This window comes from Coenobita brevimanus, chromosome 97, assembly GCF_032717465.1.
Source record: "Coenobita brevimanus isolate Jiangsu-jjx chromosome 97, ASM3271746v2, whole genome shotgun sequence".
In the NCBI taxonomy this organism is placed as follows: Eukaryota; Metazoa; Arthropoda; class Malacostraca; order Decapoda; family Coenobitidae; genus Coenobita; species Coenobita brevimanus.
In genome coordinates this window covers 14,236,417-14,257,235 of record NC_137050.1, presented here as the reverse complement: position 1 = coordinate 14,257,235, position 20,819 = coordinate 14,236,417, and the positions used below count along the sequence as shown (strand labels likewise).

The 20,819-nt window shown below is 42.7% G+C and overlaps 1 protein-coding gene across 1 annotated transcript in view; it reads left to right on the top strand.

Annotated features, from left to right (window-relative positions):
• The window catches only part of Ndg (Nidogen), a 527,328-nt gene that overhangs the window by 192,906 nt on the left and 313,603 nt on the right, over positions 1–20,819 (top strand). The window contains exons 11-12 of the mRNA XM_080283492.1: positions 8,015–8,090; positions 17,711–17,898. Of these exons, the coding sequence (XP_080139618.1) occupies positions 8,015–8,090; positions 17,711–17,898 (264 nt within the window). The remainder of the gene's footprint in view (positions 1–8,014; positions 8,091–17,710; positions 17,899–20,819) is intronic.

The following is a 20,819-nucleotide window of genomic DNA, read 5'->3' as shown; positions in this document are numbered from 1 at the left end:
CCACAGACTCCCGATCACAGTGAACCAAAGTGAGACTCCCCCATTTATTATTATCCACCAGTAACTTGATAATTAATCCAAACTGACAACCTCAGTGAAGTGATATTCCATCAAAGTAACAGTAAAGCATATCCACGACTGCCCTGTGCCACGTGTTAATATATATTGGATCAGTCTATGTAAGCGAGTGTAATATTGTATCTCTGTTCTCTTATGTGCCAAATATTGTTGTATGTACACTGTAATGAGTAGAACTTAAGCAATAGATGTGATGCGGTGTACTGTCTCTTTTTATGCCAAGTTCCTTTGTTAGTGCATTACATCCGGTCTAGTAAAAGGACCCCGTTCCAGTGCTCGTGTTTTTACGACGAGAAGTTGCCTTAAAAACACAGCATTACATATCTTTCTTTCACCAAATCATTCACATCACTCACATTCCATGTTGAAGTACACACCATGTTCTTTTTATTTGAAAGCTCTCCTAAACTAAATAAAATTGAGATAGCAAAAGTAAGCAACAAAAAAAAAAAAAAAAAAAAATCATAAGTGAAGAGGTTAATGATGAGAGTGGAGTATGGTATCTAAAATTTGATTTATGCAGACGATACTGTGTTGCGTGTAAATAGTGAAGACGGTGTTTGCAGACTGTTTTAGGGTTTTTTGAGTGTTGTGTTTTGAAAATAAATGAAGATAAGAGGAAAGTGATGGTTGAAGAGAGAAGATAACTCTCAGAATGAAGTTCTAGTGAATGGAAACAGATGAATTGGTGATGGAGTTTGAGAGAGACTTAAATTGGTGAGGGAGGTCAATTTTCTTGGTGCAATAACAAAGGAGAGAGAGAAATATGTGAATATTCAGAGCAAATGGAAAGTAGAATGCTTTTAGGAAGATTGGTTGCTGGTTCTCAGAAGACTACGATACTAAACAGAGATCTGATTGCAAAGACTGCAAGGGGATTACATAAAGGTGTGCTAGTACCCACATTAATGTATAGGTGTTGTTGTTGGTATGCTACTACGATCAGTCTGATCTAGCAGACCCTTCAGCCACAGGTAAGCAACCACACCTGCAGGGCTGTTCCCTGCAGTAAACTGATGTTCCCACATGGCTGACAGTACCCCGCCATGGCAAGATGCAGGGATTAATGTAGAGGCTTGGTTCCAGGGTAGTACCATCCAATTAACAGGGACACCATAGTGGACTCCACGTCACTGAATTCTTTGGCTGTATGGTTACCACCCAGTGTTAGAAATTGTTTCCAAAGTTACAGGAAACCATTTGCCATGTCATTCAGTAGAACCACCTGAAGTGGAATCAAGAATAATAGTAGTGACAGGAAGGCTGGGAGAAATATGAAAAGAGCAGGACAGACATAGAAAAAAATTGATAGAAATGAAGGAAGAAAAAGCTAGCACTACATCAAGTGAACAGATGATGGGCACACCCACTTACCACTAATGTATAGATCTAAAGCTTTGGTTTTGACAGTAAAACTTCGAGTAAGGGAGTGGAAGTAAGAGTGTTGGTAAGTGAATTGTTCAGTGTGGTGTGGATAGGATGGATATAATGTGGTTTGTGAAAGATTTTAGGTAAGAAAATCTGTAGAAAACAGTGTATAATCATAGAGAGAGAACGGATGTAGAGTAGTGGTAAAAAATGGAAGAAGAGATGAGAGGAGGGAGGAAGAGATCAGTAGGACGGAAGTAGTGGAAACAATGAAGAAGATCAAGTTGGGGAAAGGCCCAAGAATTGATGGAGTGTGTGGTGAAATGCTGAGGTATGGGGGTGAGATTGTTGTGGAGTGGATATGGAAGTTGTGTAGATTGGCTTGGGAAGAGAGAAGGGTTCCAGAGGACTGGAAATCAGGTATAATTGTTCCTTTATATAAATGAAAAGGGGAGAGAGAAGTATGTGGTAACCATAGGGGTATTTGCCTTCTTAGTGTGACTGGTAAAATATATGGTAGAATACTCAATGATAGGGTTAGGCATATGACAGAGGAGCTAGTTGGAGAAGAACAAGGGGGATTTAGGAAGGGAAAAGGGTGTGTAGATCAGATATTTGTTCTAAAATGTTTAGTGGAGAAATATCTAGAGAAGGGAAAGAAAGTGTATGCTGCCTTCATGGACTTGGAGAAAGCTTATGACAGAATAGGTAGGCAAGGTATGTGGAAGGTATTAAGAATATATGGAGTGGATGAGAAATTGTTGAATGCTGTGAAGAGTATGTACGAAGGAGCTAGGGCTACGGTGCGAGTGGATGGTGAGCTGAGTGAGTTCTTTGATCTCAATGTGGGACTGAAACAGGGTTGTGTGATGTCTCCATGGCTGTTTAACCCTTTAACCGCGGGTGTCATTCCAGAATGACATTGACAAAACTGGACCAAACCGCGGGTGTCATTCTGGAATGTTCGTGAATATTTTGAACACCGCGCGTTTTTCCTGTGCGCAGATTGTCTCACGCAAGAGTAGCTGTCAAATTCTTTCACGCCAGCCATCCCACACCTCCCTCCTCTAACCCCGAGGGGGCCCCCCCCACCCCTGCCCTGACCCGCATCAGTCAGTATCTGTCCAGCTCTGTGCGTGAGAATGGCGCTCCGTCCCGACTCATCGTCGCTCGCTTCCTCTTCGCAAGTGATCAATGCTAGTGTGCCTTTGACCTCTACACCAGTGAAGGAACTGCCGACGGCGAGGCAGAAGGGGTTGAGTACTCCAGAAATTAGAACAGAGCTGGACAAAACTGTAAGTACTACTCTGGATTGTGGCAGTGAGAGTGATACACTTACAGCAAGTAGTGACGATTTTACTGTGATTGGTGGTGAACCCTTTACCATTGACAGTGACAGTGATGAAAGTGATCGTGTAGTTTCCCCCCCACCACCCCCAACTTACTCTGGGAAAGGGAAGGCGCCTATGGGGAAAATTGGTATTGCATGTGGGAAGGGAGTGAAGCGCAGACTTATGTCTCCCACACCAGCCCCTAGTAAGCATTTCCCATCACTTTCCCGTTCCCCTAGCCCTATTGCCCTCACATCATCTTCATCTTCTGCCGTGCCCTCTCCTCAGTCTACATCATCTGAGGAATATAAATTCCCAGAGCCTGCAAAGCGTGGGAAGGCAGGCCGTGCAGGCAGGGCAGGCCAGCCTAGAACAGAGGGGATGCGTGGCAGTTGGAGGGCAAAGCTGGGCAATAAGCGAGGTGATAAGCGGGGAAGAAAGGGTCAAGTTTCACCAGGCACCAGGTCAGTAACCCCCCCGCCTGCCCCTTGCTCAGCTTCCTCACCCTCGCCACCCCCCCACTCTCCGCCCCCGCACTCACCCCCCTCCCGCTCGCCTCCTGCCTCACCTCCTGCCTCACCCATTGCCTCCACCTCAGCTCCTTCTCACGGGGAAACGAGTGCAATGCGACCTGCCACTTCAACTGAACCACGCACAGGGAAAGTTGATGCGTTTGTTTGGTCTGACGGTGCAGATTTTCAGCCACACAATCCACCTTTTGATATGACAAATGCTGGAATACAGCCTGCCTTTCCATGCAATGCAGGAGATGATTTTGTGGACTACTTCCTGGCCTTCGTGGATGACGAAATCGTGCAGCATGTCAGCGATGAGACCAATAGGTATGCAGCTCAGTGTGCAGCAGAAGGGCTGGGACCTATTGGCTCACCAAAGCAAGTGTCGTGGTTGCCTGTCGGGATCAGAGAGCTGTATGTGTTCTTTGCACTGAAGTTTTTGATGCCCCATATCAAGAGACGAGTTGGAGGAGTACTGGCTCGTGGATGACATTACTTCTATCCCATTATTCGGGAAGTATATGTCACGGGATCGGTTCCGACAGCTGCTAGGATACCTGCACTTCGCTGACAATGGAAACCCGTCCCAAACTGACCCTTTGTGGAAAGTGAGGGATTTTCTCAACAGGATTAGGGATCGATTTATGCGATTTTTCCGTCCTATGCAGAAAGTCGTCATAGACGAATCCCTGGTATTGTTCAGAGGACGTCTCAAATTCATGCAGTACATCCCCAGCAAACGCCACCGCTTTGGGATAAAGTTCTTTGTGCTGTGTGACTGTGAGACGGGGTATATCCTTGATTTCGTCATCTACTCTGCAAGTACAATGGACGTGAACAGGAAAGACCCCCTTGGCTTCTCTGACTCCGTTGTAAAAGTGCTGATGGAGAGGTATTTTGGTGGGAATCATGTGCTGTACACAGACAATTACTACACAGCACCGAAACTCTCCAAATACCTGGCTGAACACGGCATTGGCACTGTTGGCACTGTACGGAGCTATAGGAAAGAGTGGCCAAGTTTCCCAGAAGCATCATCCTCATCCAAGGGAGATGTGCACCTGAAGAAGTCAGATAAGCTTCTGGCGATCAGGTGGCATGACAAGAAGGTCGTGAATATGATCAGCATCATCCACAAGGGGGAATTGCAGAGAACTGGGAAGGTCAGCTACAGGACGGGAGAGCCAATCATGAAGCCTGATGCCGTCATTGATTACAATGTCAACATGAGACTTGTTGATAAGTCTGATATGATGATTGGCGAAATAGACTGTCTCAGGAGAAACACCTGATGGTACAGGAAGGCTTGCCTGCACATGCTCGATATGTGCATGCTCAACGCCTTCATCCTCTACAAGACACAAGTCGGGGGCATAAGGTAACCATCCCTGAGACAGTTCTCCAAGACTGTCGTGCAGCAGCTGCTTGCACGATTTGGTCAGGTGACGGCATTGATCCCGAGGCGACACTCTGACACACAACCTGACCGTCTTGAGTGCCGCAGTTACATGAGCCGGCACCAGCTTGTGAAATTGCCTCTTACAGCAGCCGGCAGGTTGTCACAGGACCGCTGCAGAGTATGTCATAACACCACACGGAGGCCTCGGACGAGAAAAATGAGCACACACCAGTGCCTGGAATGCCAAGTCGCTCTCTGTGTGACTCCGTGCTTTGCCGAGTACCACTCTCTGAGTAAATACTGAAAGTGACAGTGATATACAGTGATGCGACAGTGACATGCTTTACCAATAATTGTTTAATGGATAATGTAGTAATAAGGGATATTTTGCCTAGAAAAAAAATGTAAATATTGGCCAGTATAATAAGTGATATTGTAATAAGAGACTCTGCGGCACTTGTGTAATTCTGCGGCACTTGTGTAATTCTGTGATGCGACAGTGATGCAATATAGTAATAAATGCAGTGTAAATATAATGTATATTGCCCAGATTATATGTAAAATAATATTAGAAGTTAGAAATAATGAAAAGATCGCCTGAAACGTCAGTGAGCGGGTGACGCCGCAGTGAAGTGAGGCGCAGCCGCAGTGAAGTGCGGGCGCAGCTGCAGTGAAGTGCCTTTTACCTACCTCAGTGAACACAGAGTGGGTGTTTATCGTATGTACAGTGTTCACATATGTTTATATTACTATTATCAGAGAGTGGTTGGCATTTGGTACTGGTGTGTGGGGCGTAAAATAGTGATTTTACACCCCTCACTTCTAACGGCTCTGCCCGTCCTGTGAAAGTCAACAAAGTCATGAAACCTACATCAATGGAAAGCTGAAGGTTAGTACTTTCCAATGGTACCTTATTTTTTTTCTCTAGCTTTATTCTGTGCAGAGTTATTAAGGTTTAAAGGTTTGTTTACATTTGGCAGAAACCCCCGTGGGAGAGGACAGTCAGACCAAAACAATACCCGCGGTTAAGGGGTTAATATATACATGGATGGGGTTGTAATGGAGGTGCAGGGTAGGGCAGTGGATGTGGGGGTGGCTGTAATGAATCAGGGTGAGATTTGGAAGATTCCAGTGTTGCTGTTTGCTGATTATACAGTATTGTTGAGTGAAGATGAATGAGAGTTGCAAGGTTTGGTGAATGAATTTGGGACAGTGTGTAGGAGGAAGAATCTGAAAGTTAATGTAAACAAAAGTAAAGTTCTGGTGTTTGAGAGGAATGAAGTCACAGAATGTACAGTGAGGTTGGATGGTGAGGATATGGAGAGTGTGATTGCATTCAAGTATTTGGGTAGTGTGATGAGTAAGGATGGAACTTTGGGGGATGAAATGTGTGAAAGGGTACAGCAGGGAAGGAAGGTTGTTGGTTCACTGAAAGCAGTGATGAGAAATAGGGAGGTGAGTATGGAAGTTAAGAAATCACTGCATGATAGTATTGTGATCCCTACCCTGGCATATGGAAGTGAGGCGTGGACCTTGCAAGAGGGGAACAAATCAAGAGTGAGCAGTGGAAATGAGTTAGCTACCTGAGAGGTGCATGTGGAGTGACATGGAGGGACAGGTTGACGAATGAAGAAGTAAAGGAACGTTGTGGGGTGGATGTGGATGTGGTTGAGAAGATTAGGAGAAATACCATGAGGTGGTTTGGACATGTGGAGAGAGTGGAGAATGAAAGACTGACTAAGAGGGTGTATGTAGGTGAGGTGGAGGGAGGGAGAGGGAGGGGTAGACCGAGGATGAGGTGGAGGGATGGAGTTGAGAGGTGTATGAGGGAGGGGGGGGGTAAGTTGGGGGAAGGGTAGTCAAATGGTGGGTGACAGAGCGACTTGGAGGCGTTTTGTCTGTGGCCACCCTTTGCGGGATTAGGGCGTCGGGCTATAGATAGATAGATAGATAGATAGATAGAAGTTTCAAGGTGGGAGGAGGTATAATAGATCTAGCAGAAGGTAGATGGTTGTGGTAAAAGTGTGTGTTAAGAGAGGTGTGAAAGTTGATGAGGCATGAGAATTGACAGGGAATTGAGTTGGTTGGATGAACTAAGTATGGAGGAGCACATGACAAGGGTTTGGCACCCATTTTTATTATTATGATAGTCTGTGGATTGATGATTTCAGATGTATGTGAACCACATATATTTTTAAAAATTAAAAGGAAGAAAGGTGTGCAGATGGTTTAGCATGTGAGGCAGAGTCATGAGTCCAGGAGCATGAATGGTGTGTGAATGACTGTCTGGCCAATTTCACTGGGCATGCTGGTATTACTTCTCTTCCTGTTTTGCTTTCCTTTTCATTTTCTGAATCCTACTTCACCCTGTCCTCTATGTACATGAAAAGGTCAGGATAATTATGATAATTGCACACTGTTGCTGAATTTGACTACAGTCAAGCCTCAGTAACTTGGACTAATTTGGGGAAAACTCGGTCCAAGGTATGCAATTGTCCGACCTACATGGGTTTGTACTCTAAATCCTCATGAATCATCACATTTTCATGCATACAAGTATTAAGGCACACCAAAGTTGCCTACAGTATATGAAAACTATGATGTCTCTTAACATTATATATATGACAGTAGTGCAAAGGAAAATGTGTTACATGATGTTACATAGTGTGAGATGAGTGATGATTTGATAAATATTCCCGTGTGGCTAGTGGCATCCCCAGAACTAGAATACTGTGAGGATGAAGAGCTGTTGTCCAGCTCTATTTCCTCACCAGCTCTGGATGTTGAAGGCGGCAGTGAGGACAGATGGGCTTTGGCAGAGGCTGAAGGCCTCCCTTACAACTCTGAGACTTTGAAGCACCACGAGATGACATGCAGTAGTTGGATAGGTAAATCCTGGCCAGATCACAAGAAAATACTGCAACACAAGAGTACGGTAGCAGGGCACAGTATCACACACATAACTGTATGACTGCTCAGTGTAAACAGTGAGTGTTTGGCACCGGGTAAACTCCACCGCGGATGTGGTAGCGTGGGATTTTTGAATGGGGGTGGTGCAGCTTTGAATTTTTTAGATGCCCACTTAGTGGCCCCCTTGTCCAACCTTTTCGGGGATCCGAGTTATGTGTGTCCGACTTACTAAGGCATGACTGTACTATTATTGTTTCTTTCTGTCTTTCCAAATTCCATCCACTTTGTATCTTGTCATGGGTGTAGGCCAATCACTTACCCTCAGATGTTGTTATCTACAGTAGCCTACTTTAATTTCAGACCTCTACACCTTGAAAGAATACTGGTTGTTTAGCCATAACTTTTTCTTGCAGAAGTGGACCCTTGTGTGGAGGGACGACAGGAGTGTGGAGAAAACAGTCAGTGTGTTGTTGATGGTGACACATTCAGGTTGGGCTTGTACTGTATTTAGATATTGAATTGTAACATTGTATTAAAAACAGAGATGAAAGTTATCATTCACAAAGCAGTATATATGTGTAATGACATTTATATAAGGCGTTGAGAAAAGGGCCAACTTGCTAAAATTAAAATTAGACAAAATGAAACTTGAATTTTTGCATTTTAAAGCATCATAAAACCACTTGCTATGTGTCAGTTCTCTTCAGTGAAATATCAACTAAAAAAGTTAGTAATATAGAATGTGATTCATTTGTTCATTCATTCATTTATAAAGGCTCCAACATGCATGTATGTGTCAACCTTGGTCACATAATGGTGGCTGTTCATGCTGCTTTATCTCTAACAGCCTCCTTTTTAGTGCTGTAACTGATACGATTCGCTGAACCGATATTTGCATTTTTTCCGATATCGAACCGATATCGATATCTACTGTCAGTATCAGGATATTGGACATGGACGGAAGAAACATTTAAGTGACTTTTATTGAAGATTTCGTTCATTGTTTTGCCTGCTTCTGTGTAAAAGACTGTTGTTACCCTGATGCTCATTATATTAAGTGGGTAGGTGGGAAAGGAGAAAAGAAAAGAGAGAAAAGAACTGAGGGCCGAAAGCATCAAGTTGAGAGTGAGGTATTCCATATACTGGTGGTGTGTAAGTGTGGTGGCTGTGTGGGTTTATGTACATAAGTAGTGTACACATGCTGTCGAAATAGCGCGAACTGCCTGCATCCATTAGTTATTATATTCATTATTTAGTGGTAATATTTACATCCAGTCTTCTATCTGTGATCTAATTAAAGTAAATTACTGCATCTGATAAGAAAGAAGGCAGTTGATGGGGCCAACAAGTGTAGAGGAACTCTTGAGACGAGGAGATGAACGACATATGGCAATTTCGTTTAAGCTTAGTTCTGTAGCGAAACGATCCTTTAGTTGATAGAAAAACATTGCATGTAGATCTCGCCTATGCTGCATCATTACTGCGCCGTATGTACAAGGCTTGTTGTTTGGTAGTCTTATGTGTGTATACTGTATACAGTATATATATATATATATAGAGAGAGAGAGAGAGAGAGTAATCCCTCCAGTATCCAACATAATAGAACCATAGGCGGGTCCGGATAGTGGTCCTGTCCGGATATTAGGCCCCAGCTTATGGACTTGTACTTATGAACCCTAACTCAGAAAAACACCTATACAACTCCCTCTGGACATGCATAGCACCTATTTAAGACCCAAATCACACCAATAAGGGACATAAAAGACTGAAATAAATGCAAAAGAAGCATAAAATGAGGTTTTTGAGGTAGGTTCATACAATATTAAACATTCTGGGTACTTACAAGTCCCTGGCTCCTGGACTGGTACTTATGGACCCTAACCTAGTCTAACTCAGAAAAACACCTTCCTACTGCACATGCATAGCACCTAAGACACAGCATATTGACACCAATAAGGGACATAAAAGAGTGAAATGAGATGTTTGAGGAAAGTATAGTATGGAAAATACAGTAGAGTACAGTATGAAACATTCTGCCTACTTACAGCAAGTCCATGGCCATCTCGATGAATAACCGCCTCCTCTCGGACTCTGACAGTAAGAAGGATTTCCTGAAGCACTTGCAGGCGGTGGCTGAATCGGTAGAGAGGCGGCCTGCAGTCCTGATGGACCCAGGTTCGAATCCCGGCTGGGGCAGGGAACAGTTTAAGGATTTGAATTTCATAAAAGCAGACTTTCCTGATCTACCAGATAACCCGCCGACATGTCATAAAAGTACCCCCGCTAATACCAATACACCAGTCCTGTATGAGACAGCCCTAGCATGTATTCAATATGGACGGTGGGTGTTAGCGCCGAAGTGGTGACATGTAGAGAGGTGTATGGTATGTAGGAGGACTACTGGGCCTTGAGAGCAGGCTGTGAAGCCTATGCCCAGAAGTCGGACACATAAAAAAAAAAAAAAAAAAAAAAAAAAACACTGTTCATGAAGTCTTGCACTGAACTTAGTCATTCGGACTCAGAAGTCCCTTCTCTTCACAGTGCGCACTCTTGTCTAACTTATGCTCCATTGTAACTTAATAAGTGTTGCACTCTGCACTTTAACTCTTTCCACTCTTATAACCATTTTCTAAAGCAAAAACACACAAGTCTGTTTACATTAAATTTAGTTCAAAAATTGTCTTTTCACTCACAACTGTAAATCCTTAACACAAAGCACTGTTTTTTTCACTGCACAACACTGTAAATTCCCGTGTGGTCTAGTGGAGAAGTTCTTGGTGTCTATTCACTGTCAGAGTCCGAGAGTATCACTGGCAGGTGACCTAGGGGTGTGTTGCTGGGTTCTGGTGATGGCGTACCCACCGCAGACGACTCTGAAGACAGACGCAAACTCACGTCGAGCGGTGACTCCACCATGGCTGATGTGCTGGGCTGTGGCTCGGAGCATGAGGGCCTGTCTTGGGGAGGCAATGGAGTGGAGCCAGGGCTGGGCACAGCGGGGGTCACGGGCCTGAAAAACTGTCAATCGTTGATTGACGCAAGGAACGACGATTCTGACGATTGATGATGTGCTGCCTGAAAGTATGCACTTCCTCCACAAGTCCCAAGGGCCCCATCTCCCTGTCGCAGTCCGGGTGTTCCAGGTAGTCGAGAATGAACTCTAGGTGTTCACGGAGTGCCCTCAGCCTGGGGATGGCTGGAGTTGTGCCATGCTGAGAGGAGTCCGCATCATCGTCGCCGTCCTCGTCGGAATCTTCAAGCTGGGTACTGTCACCTGCAAATGAAGATGCGATCTCGATATCAGACAATGTCTGATACCCAGGATTGCCCTCGTCGTCATCCAACCACTCACGCACATCGTCCACATCAACATCGTCGCCCTGCGTATGTAGACGTGCATGGAAGTCATCCACGTCAAAACCTAGGAAATCGTACTCCACATCCGTTCCTAGAAGCAGACAAGACCAACCATTTTCTAGAGTCTTGACAGGGATTTCTTTCCATGCACTGCCCAGTTGTAGATTGCAGACTTGATGTTGTAGCAGTGATGGTTTCCAAAGTCCGCTGGCCTCGCGTGTCCCGTCCCTCCCTGCGCTCGTCCTTGTCCTCGAGAACAACCATCACCTCGTCCAGGAACTTCTTTCGGTACAGCCTCTTCGTTGCCACGATCACTCCTTGGTCCATTTGTTGGATGAGAGCAGTCGTATTAGGTGGCAGAAACATGCACCTAATCCAGCTATTCTCAGTCACCAATTCCTTGTCGCACGGGTGGGCAGGTGCATTGTCGAGGAGAAGGAGGGCCTTTACCTGGTTGTGCGGGATTCCCAGTGTCTCCGTCTGGTAATGTATGACCTCCTTGACGAAATGGCCGTGGTACCAGTCTTTGAAGATCTGGGCTGTAAACCATGCCTTCAAAGAATGGTACCAGACGACAGGAAGGACATCCATCACCCCACGAAGACACCGAGGCTGCTTTGCACGGCCAACAATAACGGGCTTAAGCCGGTGCATGCCGTTAGCATTGGCACAACGCAAAGCAGATATCCATTCCTTGGAAAGCTTGCAGCCAGGTACACGCTTCTCCGTCTCCTCGGCTAGAGTGTTCGTTGGCAAAGAGTGATAGAATAAACCAGTTTCATTAGCATTGTAGACTTGACCGAGAGTGAGGCCCTCCCTGTCGATCAAGCCCTTCACCTTGTGCCAAAACTCGTCAACTCCATCCTCGTTAGTGTCCAAAGCTTCGCCATGAGCTTTACGATTGGTAAGGCCATGCCGTAACTTAAACGCGAAGAGCCAACCCTCGGATGCCTTGAAATCTAGGGCGTCATGAAGCCTGGCGAACTTGTCAGCAGCAGCCTTCAGCTCCGTACCATGTACCATCACACCAGCAGCACGTTGTTGTCGATACCAAATCAACGTGGAGCGGTCGACTTCAGCAAACTTGGGAGTAAACATCACCTTCCTCTCCACGTTGCGTTTGCTTCTCAACGAGAAGAAAGCCGTGTGCTGCATGAGTTTGTCTCGGGATCTCTTAATGTCAAAGAAAGTAGATCGGGCCAGGTTGAACTCGCGGAGGATGGGGGAAGAAGACCACCCCGCATCTGCTTTCTCCAATATCTCCTGTTTCTTCTCCAGAGTCAACACCATTCTCTTCCTCTTCTCAGGCGGCGGGGCCATCATCACACACATGAAGGAGAGGCATGAGAGCAGCAGGAGTGCCTGCAGCAGGTAAGGCACCACCACAAAAGCGAGCACGTGGGCAGCCATAACAACGAGCGTGCACTTGCGACAAGAGACATGCGGAAAGTGGGGAGGATGCAGGGGCGCTCTAGCGGATGTCAGAGGAATGACGCGCCGCAACAAAGCTGTCCTGCACCCCAAGTTCAAATTACGGGCGGGAAAAAATCGGGTTTTTTTCTATTTTTTTGCGGTTTTCGGACCATTTTAGGAATATCGGATCCTGGGACGATTATCTCCGGTTAGTGGGGATGTTCGAATATTAGAGGGATTACTGTATATAATGAAGCCAATGCCTAAACTGTATTTTGTGTGAAAGATATTGTGGCTGGCTTGGTGAAATTATGGAACCATAGTGTGGAATGGGGCAGGCATCACGTACAGTTTTTATAGATGGGAAGGAAGAATTAGAGGTTTTTAGGGATGGAATTATTGTGATTCTGATAGTGAACATCCGTATGGAATTGTGTGAAATATACGTCAAATATGCTGCGGGTGTTCGTGAAGGAGAGTGGTGTGTGCCAATACAATAGAGTCGCAGCGAGTGTTCACAGAGAAATATTTCATGCATTGACTGACTTAGCTAAAACAAAGTGCAAGTGTCAGAGACAAGAAATATGCCACAGCCACATATACATACGTCTGTCGTGCAGCGAATGTTTGTGGAGAAATATGTTGTGTGCATCGCATGTGTTTTAGGCAAATGTATTGCAAGGAGAGAAGAAAATACGCCACAACCACAGACACACACACACGCACACACACTCAAGTGGTACGGACAGAGAGTAGAAGAGAAGAGGGTATTAAAAACGTCAAAAATAATTTGAAGGTGATATATACTAATGTTGATGGTTTCATATCGACAAGGATCGAAATTAACGATTTCTTGAGAGAACATGAACCTGATGTCATGTGCTTTGTAGAGACCAAATTAAGAGAAGATATTGATGTTCATTTTGGAGATGGTAAATACAAACTGTGGAGAAAAGACAGAAAAGAAAAAATGGGAGGAGGAGTAATGATAACCGTGAAGAATAACATTACATAGATACTGTGGAAATGGGAGAAGGCAGGGCTGAAGTGATATATATGAAATTAGAAACTGGAGAGAGTATTAAGAGAGATATGGCGGTAGTGTATGTTCCCCCAAAGACGAGAGCATGGAAGGATGATGAATACCATGAGATGTTGTCAGATATGGGTAGCTATTTACAAAAAATAATTGAGAAAAGCAATAATATAAGTTTGGTGGGTGACTTTAACTGTAAAGAGGTGAACTGGGAGGAATGGTACTCGGGAGGCGGCGAGGATTCGTGGGGCACTATGTTACTAAATATAATAATGAATAATGTGATGATGCAATGGGTCAAAGAAGAGACACGTTTTCGAGGTGAGGACTCACCAGCAAGGTTAGATTTACTGTTTACCAAAGAACCCGATGTAATAGAATCAATGAAATATCTGTCCTTTAGGAAAAAGTGATCATGTGGTCATTGAGTTCCAGATGTTAATAGGGAACGTCAAGCCAAGAAACGAGTTTCATAGACAGGAAAGATACAACTTTGGGAAAGCAAATTTTACAGGATTGAGAAAGTTTTTTGAAAATGGGGATTGGAGAAAATTCAGAGAAACAAGAGAGATACAGAGGAAGTGGGATATCTTTTTAGACCTCTATAATTTGAGAGTGGAAAAATTTGTACCAAGAGTAAGAGGGAAAGAAAACAGGAAAAAGGAGTGGTTTAATAGAAGGTGTATGATAGCAAAAAAAAAGAGAGATAAGGCATGGAACAATTGGAGAAAGAGAGGTAACAACAGAACAAAGGAAGAATGTGAAAGAACAAGAAATGAATACACAAGAATACGTAGAGAAGAAGAAAGGAATTTTGAAAAAGGTATAATAGACAAATGCAAGGATGAACCCAAACTGTTCATGGCAAACTGAAACAAAAGGAAGGAATCACCAAATTGAAAGTAGAAGGAGAGGTCTATAAGGATGCGGAAATGCAGGCAGAAATAATGAACAAACGTTTCAAGTCAGTTTTCACTAAAGAAAAGGAGCTTGTGGAAGGGGAGGGAGTGATTAGAAATGCTCAGGTGATAAAAGATATAAAAGTGGAGGTACAGGAAGTGTATAAATTACTGGAAACTCAAGATGTAAGGAAAGCCCCAGGACCTGATGGAATTTCTAATTGGGTACTGAAGGAATGCAGAGAACAACTGGCGGATAAAATCCACAGTTTAATCGTATGCTCACTGGAAGAGGGGAAAGTGCCACAAGAATGGAAGAGGGCAAATGTGGTACCAATTTACAAGGGAGGAAACAGAGAAGAACCCCTGAATTATAGACCAGTGTCTCTAACCAGCATGGTCACAAAATTGTTGGAGAGAATCTTGAAAGACAGATGGATAAAATATCTGGAAGAGATGAATATTTTGACTGAATGTCAGTTTGGATTCAGAAGTGGAAGGTCATGTGTTTCTAACTTGTTGAGCTTTTACTCAAGACCGATTGACGTGGTACAGGAGAGAGATGGTTGGGTGGATTGTGTGTACTTAGACTTAGAGAAGGCCTTTGACATGGTACCTCATAAGAGACTAATGTGGAAACTAGAACATATAGGAGGACTGAAGGGGAAACTTCTGGAATGGATGAGAGACTTTTTGAGAGACAGACAAATGAGGACAGTAGTAAAGGAAAAGATGTCTGGATGGAGGGAAGTAACAAGTGGAGTCCCTCAAGGCTCAGTGTTGGCGCCAGTAATGTTCCTGATTTATGTAAATGATATGGTAGATGGAGTGAATAGTTATGCAAGTCTGTTTGCTGATGATGTAAAGATCTTGAGGAAGGTAGAGGTTGAAGAGGATTGTAAAATACAGCAGGAGGATTTGGATAGGATACACGAATGGAGGCAGACGTGGGAAATGAAATTTAATGTAAAGAAATGTAAAATATTGGAAATGGGTAAAAGTACCAGGAGGCCATCACTGAATTATTTGTTGAGTAATGAATTAATCACAGAAAGGAGAGAAGAGAAAGATTTGGGAGTGCTGGTCCAAGATAGTTTGTCACCAGAAAAGCACATTAACAAGATAGTTGGAGAGACTTATAAACTCTTAACTAACATAAGAGTAGCATTTCATTATGTGGATGAGATGATGAAAAAATTGACAGTGGCCATGATCCTCCCCAGGTTAGAATATGCAGCGGTAGTGTGATCCCCACACAAAAAGAAAGATATAAACAAGATAGAGAGAATACAAAAAACAGCAACCAAGATGGTCCCCAGTCTGGCAGACCTGTCATACAGAGAGAGGCTGGAAAAGTTGGATTTGCCTTCGTTAGAGGAAAGGAGAAAGAGGGGAGACATGATTGCAGTGTTCAAGACCATGGTAGGAGTAGATAAAATTGACAGATATCTGTTTGTATGGGATAAGAGAGCAACAAGAGGACATGGAATGAAATTGAAAAAGTCAAGCTGCTTGAAGGATATCAAGAAATATAGCTTTCCTTACAGAAGTATAGACTTATGGAATAGCCTGGACAAAGAGATCGTCCAGTATAAAAACTTAAATGAGTTTAAAGCTAAATTTGACTTATTGAGAAACAGCAACGGAAATCCGTGTACTTTATATCACAATTAGGTATATTAGGTAAATAATTAAATATTTGGGAAGACTTAGACAAAGAGGTGGTGCATGAGAAAAACATTCATGTTTGTAAAGGTAGACTTGATAAATGTGGATATGGAGACAGGACAACACGAGCATTGCTCAATTCCTGTATACTACAAATAGGTAAATACAAATAGGTAAATACACCCACACCCACCCACACACACACACACTCACCCACACACGCACATGCTCACCCACAAACACACTCGCTCACACACTACATAACTCCTCATCTTCAAGTTTCTGCCAGCATCTCAACACCTCTGGAGGAAGTGAGTTATCCGTATTTTGTTGATCAGTATATTGACCTATTTCTATAGTTCAATATTTTTTACACAAATAAGTAATGTTTTTTACATACACACATATGAGATGGAGGAAAGTTCAGTTTCAGTATCAGAACCTAGCAAAAAGACTAGAAGTCATGTCGAGTTCCTGACAGCACTATCAATAACCATATGATATTTTACGTGTCTACTTTAAGTAAAAAAAGAAAATAATAAAACATACCAAGCGAAAATATGTAGCCGTGGATGAGGCAGGGAAAGAATGTTTTTTATCTCGCATGTGGGTGAGGAAGAGTATTCAACGTTTGTCGTCCAATTACTCCGATTATTGGACGTATCGATTTCCCGTAAGAACCATGATAAAGAGCAGTAAGTTCTACGTATGTTCATTTGCAGAATATAAGCCTCTGGGAGCATTTTCTGTTGGAAAAGTTGGGGGAACAGGCTGTTTCAGTAAAGTCGAAAGCGCTCAGAGGAGTAATCTCACTTTGTCGGCCAATTGCTCGAAAACTTTTGGACGTATCAATTTCCTATAAGAACCATGATAAAGAGCAGTAAATTCTACGTATGTACAGGACATAACAATGTAATATCTATGATAAGAATTCATTGTTACGTAGGCGGGAATATTGCGTATGCTGGGCACACATCACGAAAGTGACGTACGGACGTGAGTTCCCAGTCGTTTTTGGCGATTTACTCGAGAACTATGAGGCGTATCGAAACCAGTATTAGGTCATTAGAAATCTGGTAAAATTCTGCATAATATTGTGAAAAAAATATATAACATGCGAGAAAAAATCAGTTTTAGAGCTTCTTGAATTTTTTCAAAAATGGCTTTCAGTTTTTGGTTATTTTCTTGAAAACTACAAATTGTATCAACACTGGATTTGTCTCTTTAGAAAGCTGATGAAATTCTCTATCAAAACTTCTAATAACATTTTCCTGTATGATGGAAAACATTCAAATGGTGATGTTGAGAAGTGAACGTGACGTAGCGAAATGTTTATTCACGGCCACCTAATGTTGTTTTATGCGTGTTTTCCTGTTTTTTTTTGCGGTGCTGATCAGCTAGAACAAACATCGACGAATAAGATGACAGGTTTCATGGTAGTATATTGATGTTTGGGTGGCGAAAATAAGGAGAGAATCGTGTTATTTGCCCCGTGCGGGCAGCCGGGCCAGGCGGCTTCGCAGAAAAAAATCATGCGCTGGGAAACATACTGAAACTTTCCATGTGCGAGAGGGTTAAACTCTTAGATGTGTTTGGAAGCATTGTGATGCACTGTTATCTTAAAAGAGGTGTAATGCTTATTAGTTGCTAACACTTTAGAAGTCTGCAACACTTTGATAGTTTTGGTAGATATTATTGACTGTACCATATTTCTTCTGACTATGACTCTCTTACAGGTGTATATGTGAACGAGGATATAATGAGGTTTACGATTCGACTCTCAACAAGGGTATATGCTTGGACATAAATGAGTGCGACACAGGTCGGGACAACTGCCACCAGAGTGCCACTTGTGTTAATACCCCTGGCAGCTTCACTTGCTCTTGTAAACCTGGATTCACTGGTGATGGGATGGTCTGTGAGAGTAAGTTGACTTTGCCGTTCATATTTTTATTCCGTGGTATTACTGATACTTTTGATACAGTACATGTTTAATGTTGGTTTCTTATTGTGGCTGACTGAGACATATGATATCTTGACTGTAGTACTTTTTATTTATTTATTTATTTATTTATTCTTTTAACCCTACTCCGCGGGGATTTTTTACGCTCCTTGCGCGTCCCACGAGGCTATTCGCGGTCCGACTGACTTTTTAAAAATATTTGCCAAAAATCAGTTATTAGTCCTAGAATACAGGTATTATAATTACATATGCATATGGCACATACCTTCAGCTTTCTGCTGGGATGTTTGTTGAGCCTTCATCAACTCCCATAGGACTTGTGGAAACTTCTGAAGTTGGGTAACGAAGTCTCCACTTTACACTTCCCAGCACCCCGTAATATGATTACCACAGCCTGATATTATCACTAGAAACACTATTCTATGATTTTCAAGTAGTTTGGAATCCATACACACACAAAAAAAAAACACTGTGAAAGAAATGAAAATTACAAGCGCATATGAGCTTTCCACTTGCACTCGTTCCCCGCTGGTATTCTCTCATTTATTATTCATGAACACACTCACACTTTATATTTCTATTGCTTTATTACACTTATCTATCTATCTATCTATATATATATATATATATATATATATATATATATATATATATATATATATATATATATATATATATATATATATATATATATATATATATATATATATATATATATATATATATGTATATATATATATATATATATATATATATATATATATATATATATATACAGTATTTATCCATAAGTTTCCTTCAGTAATCGTAGTTTATTTTCACTCCAGGCATTACCCTTCTCGTTCACTAAACTAGCGTAGAGAGCAAAGCTTTCACTGTCATTACTCCAAGTATTTGTACTCATATTCTTATATTAGTAATTATTTACATTTCTATTTTATTTACACTATGTTATACACTGTCACTTCCAGTAACTAAGGGCTCCTTTCCCTTGGAGCCAGGATGAACTTGGGACACTGAAGCACTTGTAGTTATCACCATTTCCTTCACTGGCTCATCACATGATTCACCAGAAAGATTGTAGTCACTGTCCATGATTATTATAGATAAATTAGCCAGTTCGTGCTCCACAGCAGAGTCACTTAGTCCTTTACCCCTTCCCACACGAGATTTAGTAGGGGTAGAGGTCACAGGGCCCTCTAGAAGCGGCGGAAATGGAGGGGTGCGAGTGCTACGTTCTTACATGTCAAGAGACAACACTGAACTGAATGATGACGTGGATATGGGGCCGCCAAGGGTTGACAACGTCAGTGAGGTGACAGCTGCTAATTTATATGCTGTGAAATGATTGGGAGGAAATTAGGTAGTTCCAGGTGAATGCAAATATCACTTGGGCTTCTCCCTTCCTTTCTTATATATATTTTTATTATGAGAACAGGTCATACAGCATATTTCAAGGGGAAATAAACGGAAAATTAGCGAACAAGTGCACATGGGGTGTTGCCAGGTGATAATTAGCCAATTCCAGGTGTATGGCACTATCAATTACCTTTTTCCTTTTTATATATATTATTTTGTATGAGAATAAGGCATAGGGCTCATTCCAATTAATGAAATGAGTGGAAAAATCTGGGGAAGATTTGCCTAGCTTGGCACGGCTGGGGCAGGCAGGAGGAAAGGATAATGGAGGGGAGGTAGGGAGGGGAGGTAGGAATGGGGAGAAATGGCTAAATTGTCAATAATGGATGGGAGTACAGATGACAATAGCAGCACTGACTACTGTTAGACACTGGCAGTACTGACAGATGATACAAGCAACCACTTCAAAGCCTGGGTAAATTCAAAATAACACAGAATCGCAAAAGTGATGCCCCGCGATATGATCCATTGCACCCAAGCATCACAAAGGTGACGCCCCGTGGTTAAGGGGTTAACGGTGCTCTCTCCTCACTGAATCTGTGATGGAATAGGTAATTGTGTGACACAGTACAAGGTATTAAACAATTTCCTTGATATTCAACTATCCGTGAATTATCCTTGAAAAAACTATCCGTGAAGGTGTTATGTTTTTTACTGGTTACCTTCATAATGAAAATCACTGAAAGGGCACAACAATAGATTGTTTGATGCATTGGTGCCATAATAAATTACGCTTCTGCATTCACCCAGACCTCCCTAAATTTCATAATAGCCATCCCCAAAAATAAGACATGAAACCCTAGCCTAAATATTTAAATTACTTAAAGCCTCGGACAAGGACTGACCAAACGATGACGACCAAGGACCGGACAAAGGACATGGTTATCGGAACGTGGAATGTAATGGGAGCGAATGATGAGGTGAAAGAGGGAGAGATTGTCCAGGTGCTTGAGGGTGCGAAAGTGGATGTATGTGGAATAACTGAAACAAAATGGAGAGTGAGAGTGTGAGAGAATGGGAGTATGGATGGGGTATATGTGCAGGAGTAGGTGAGAATGAGAGGGCAAAGGAAGGAGTATGTATAGTTGTGAGTAAAAGATGGAAGAGGAGCATAAGACAGTATGGATCAGTTGGGTCAAGGATTATGTGGGTAAAGTTGAAAGTTGGAATACAAATGTGGGCGATTGTGTGTGTGTGTATGCGCCAACGCAAGATCGTGCTAGAAGAGTGAGAGAAGAGTTCTGGACAAATGTAGAAGTGTGCATGGAAAGGTTTGGAAGGAATGATAGAGTGTTTTTGATTGGTGATATGAATGGTAAAGTTGGGAATGTGAAGGTGGATGGAATAGCTGGTGAGTGGGGTGTGCCTGCTGAGATAGATGAGAATGGGAGTGCGTTAGTGGACATTTGTGCTGGGAGGGGGTTGGTGATAGCCAATACCCTCTTCAGGCATAAAATGATCCA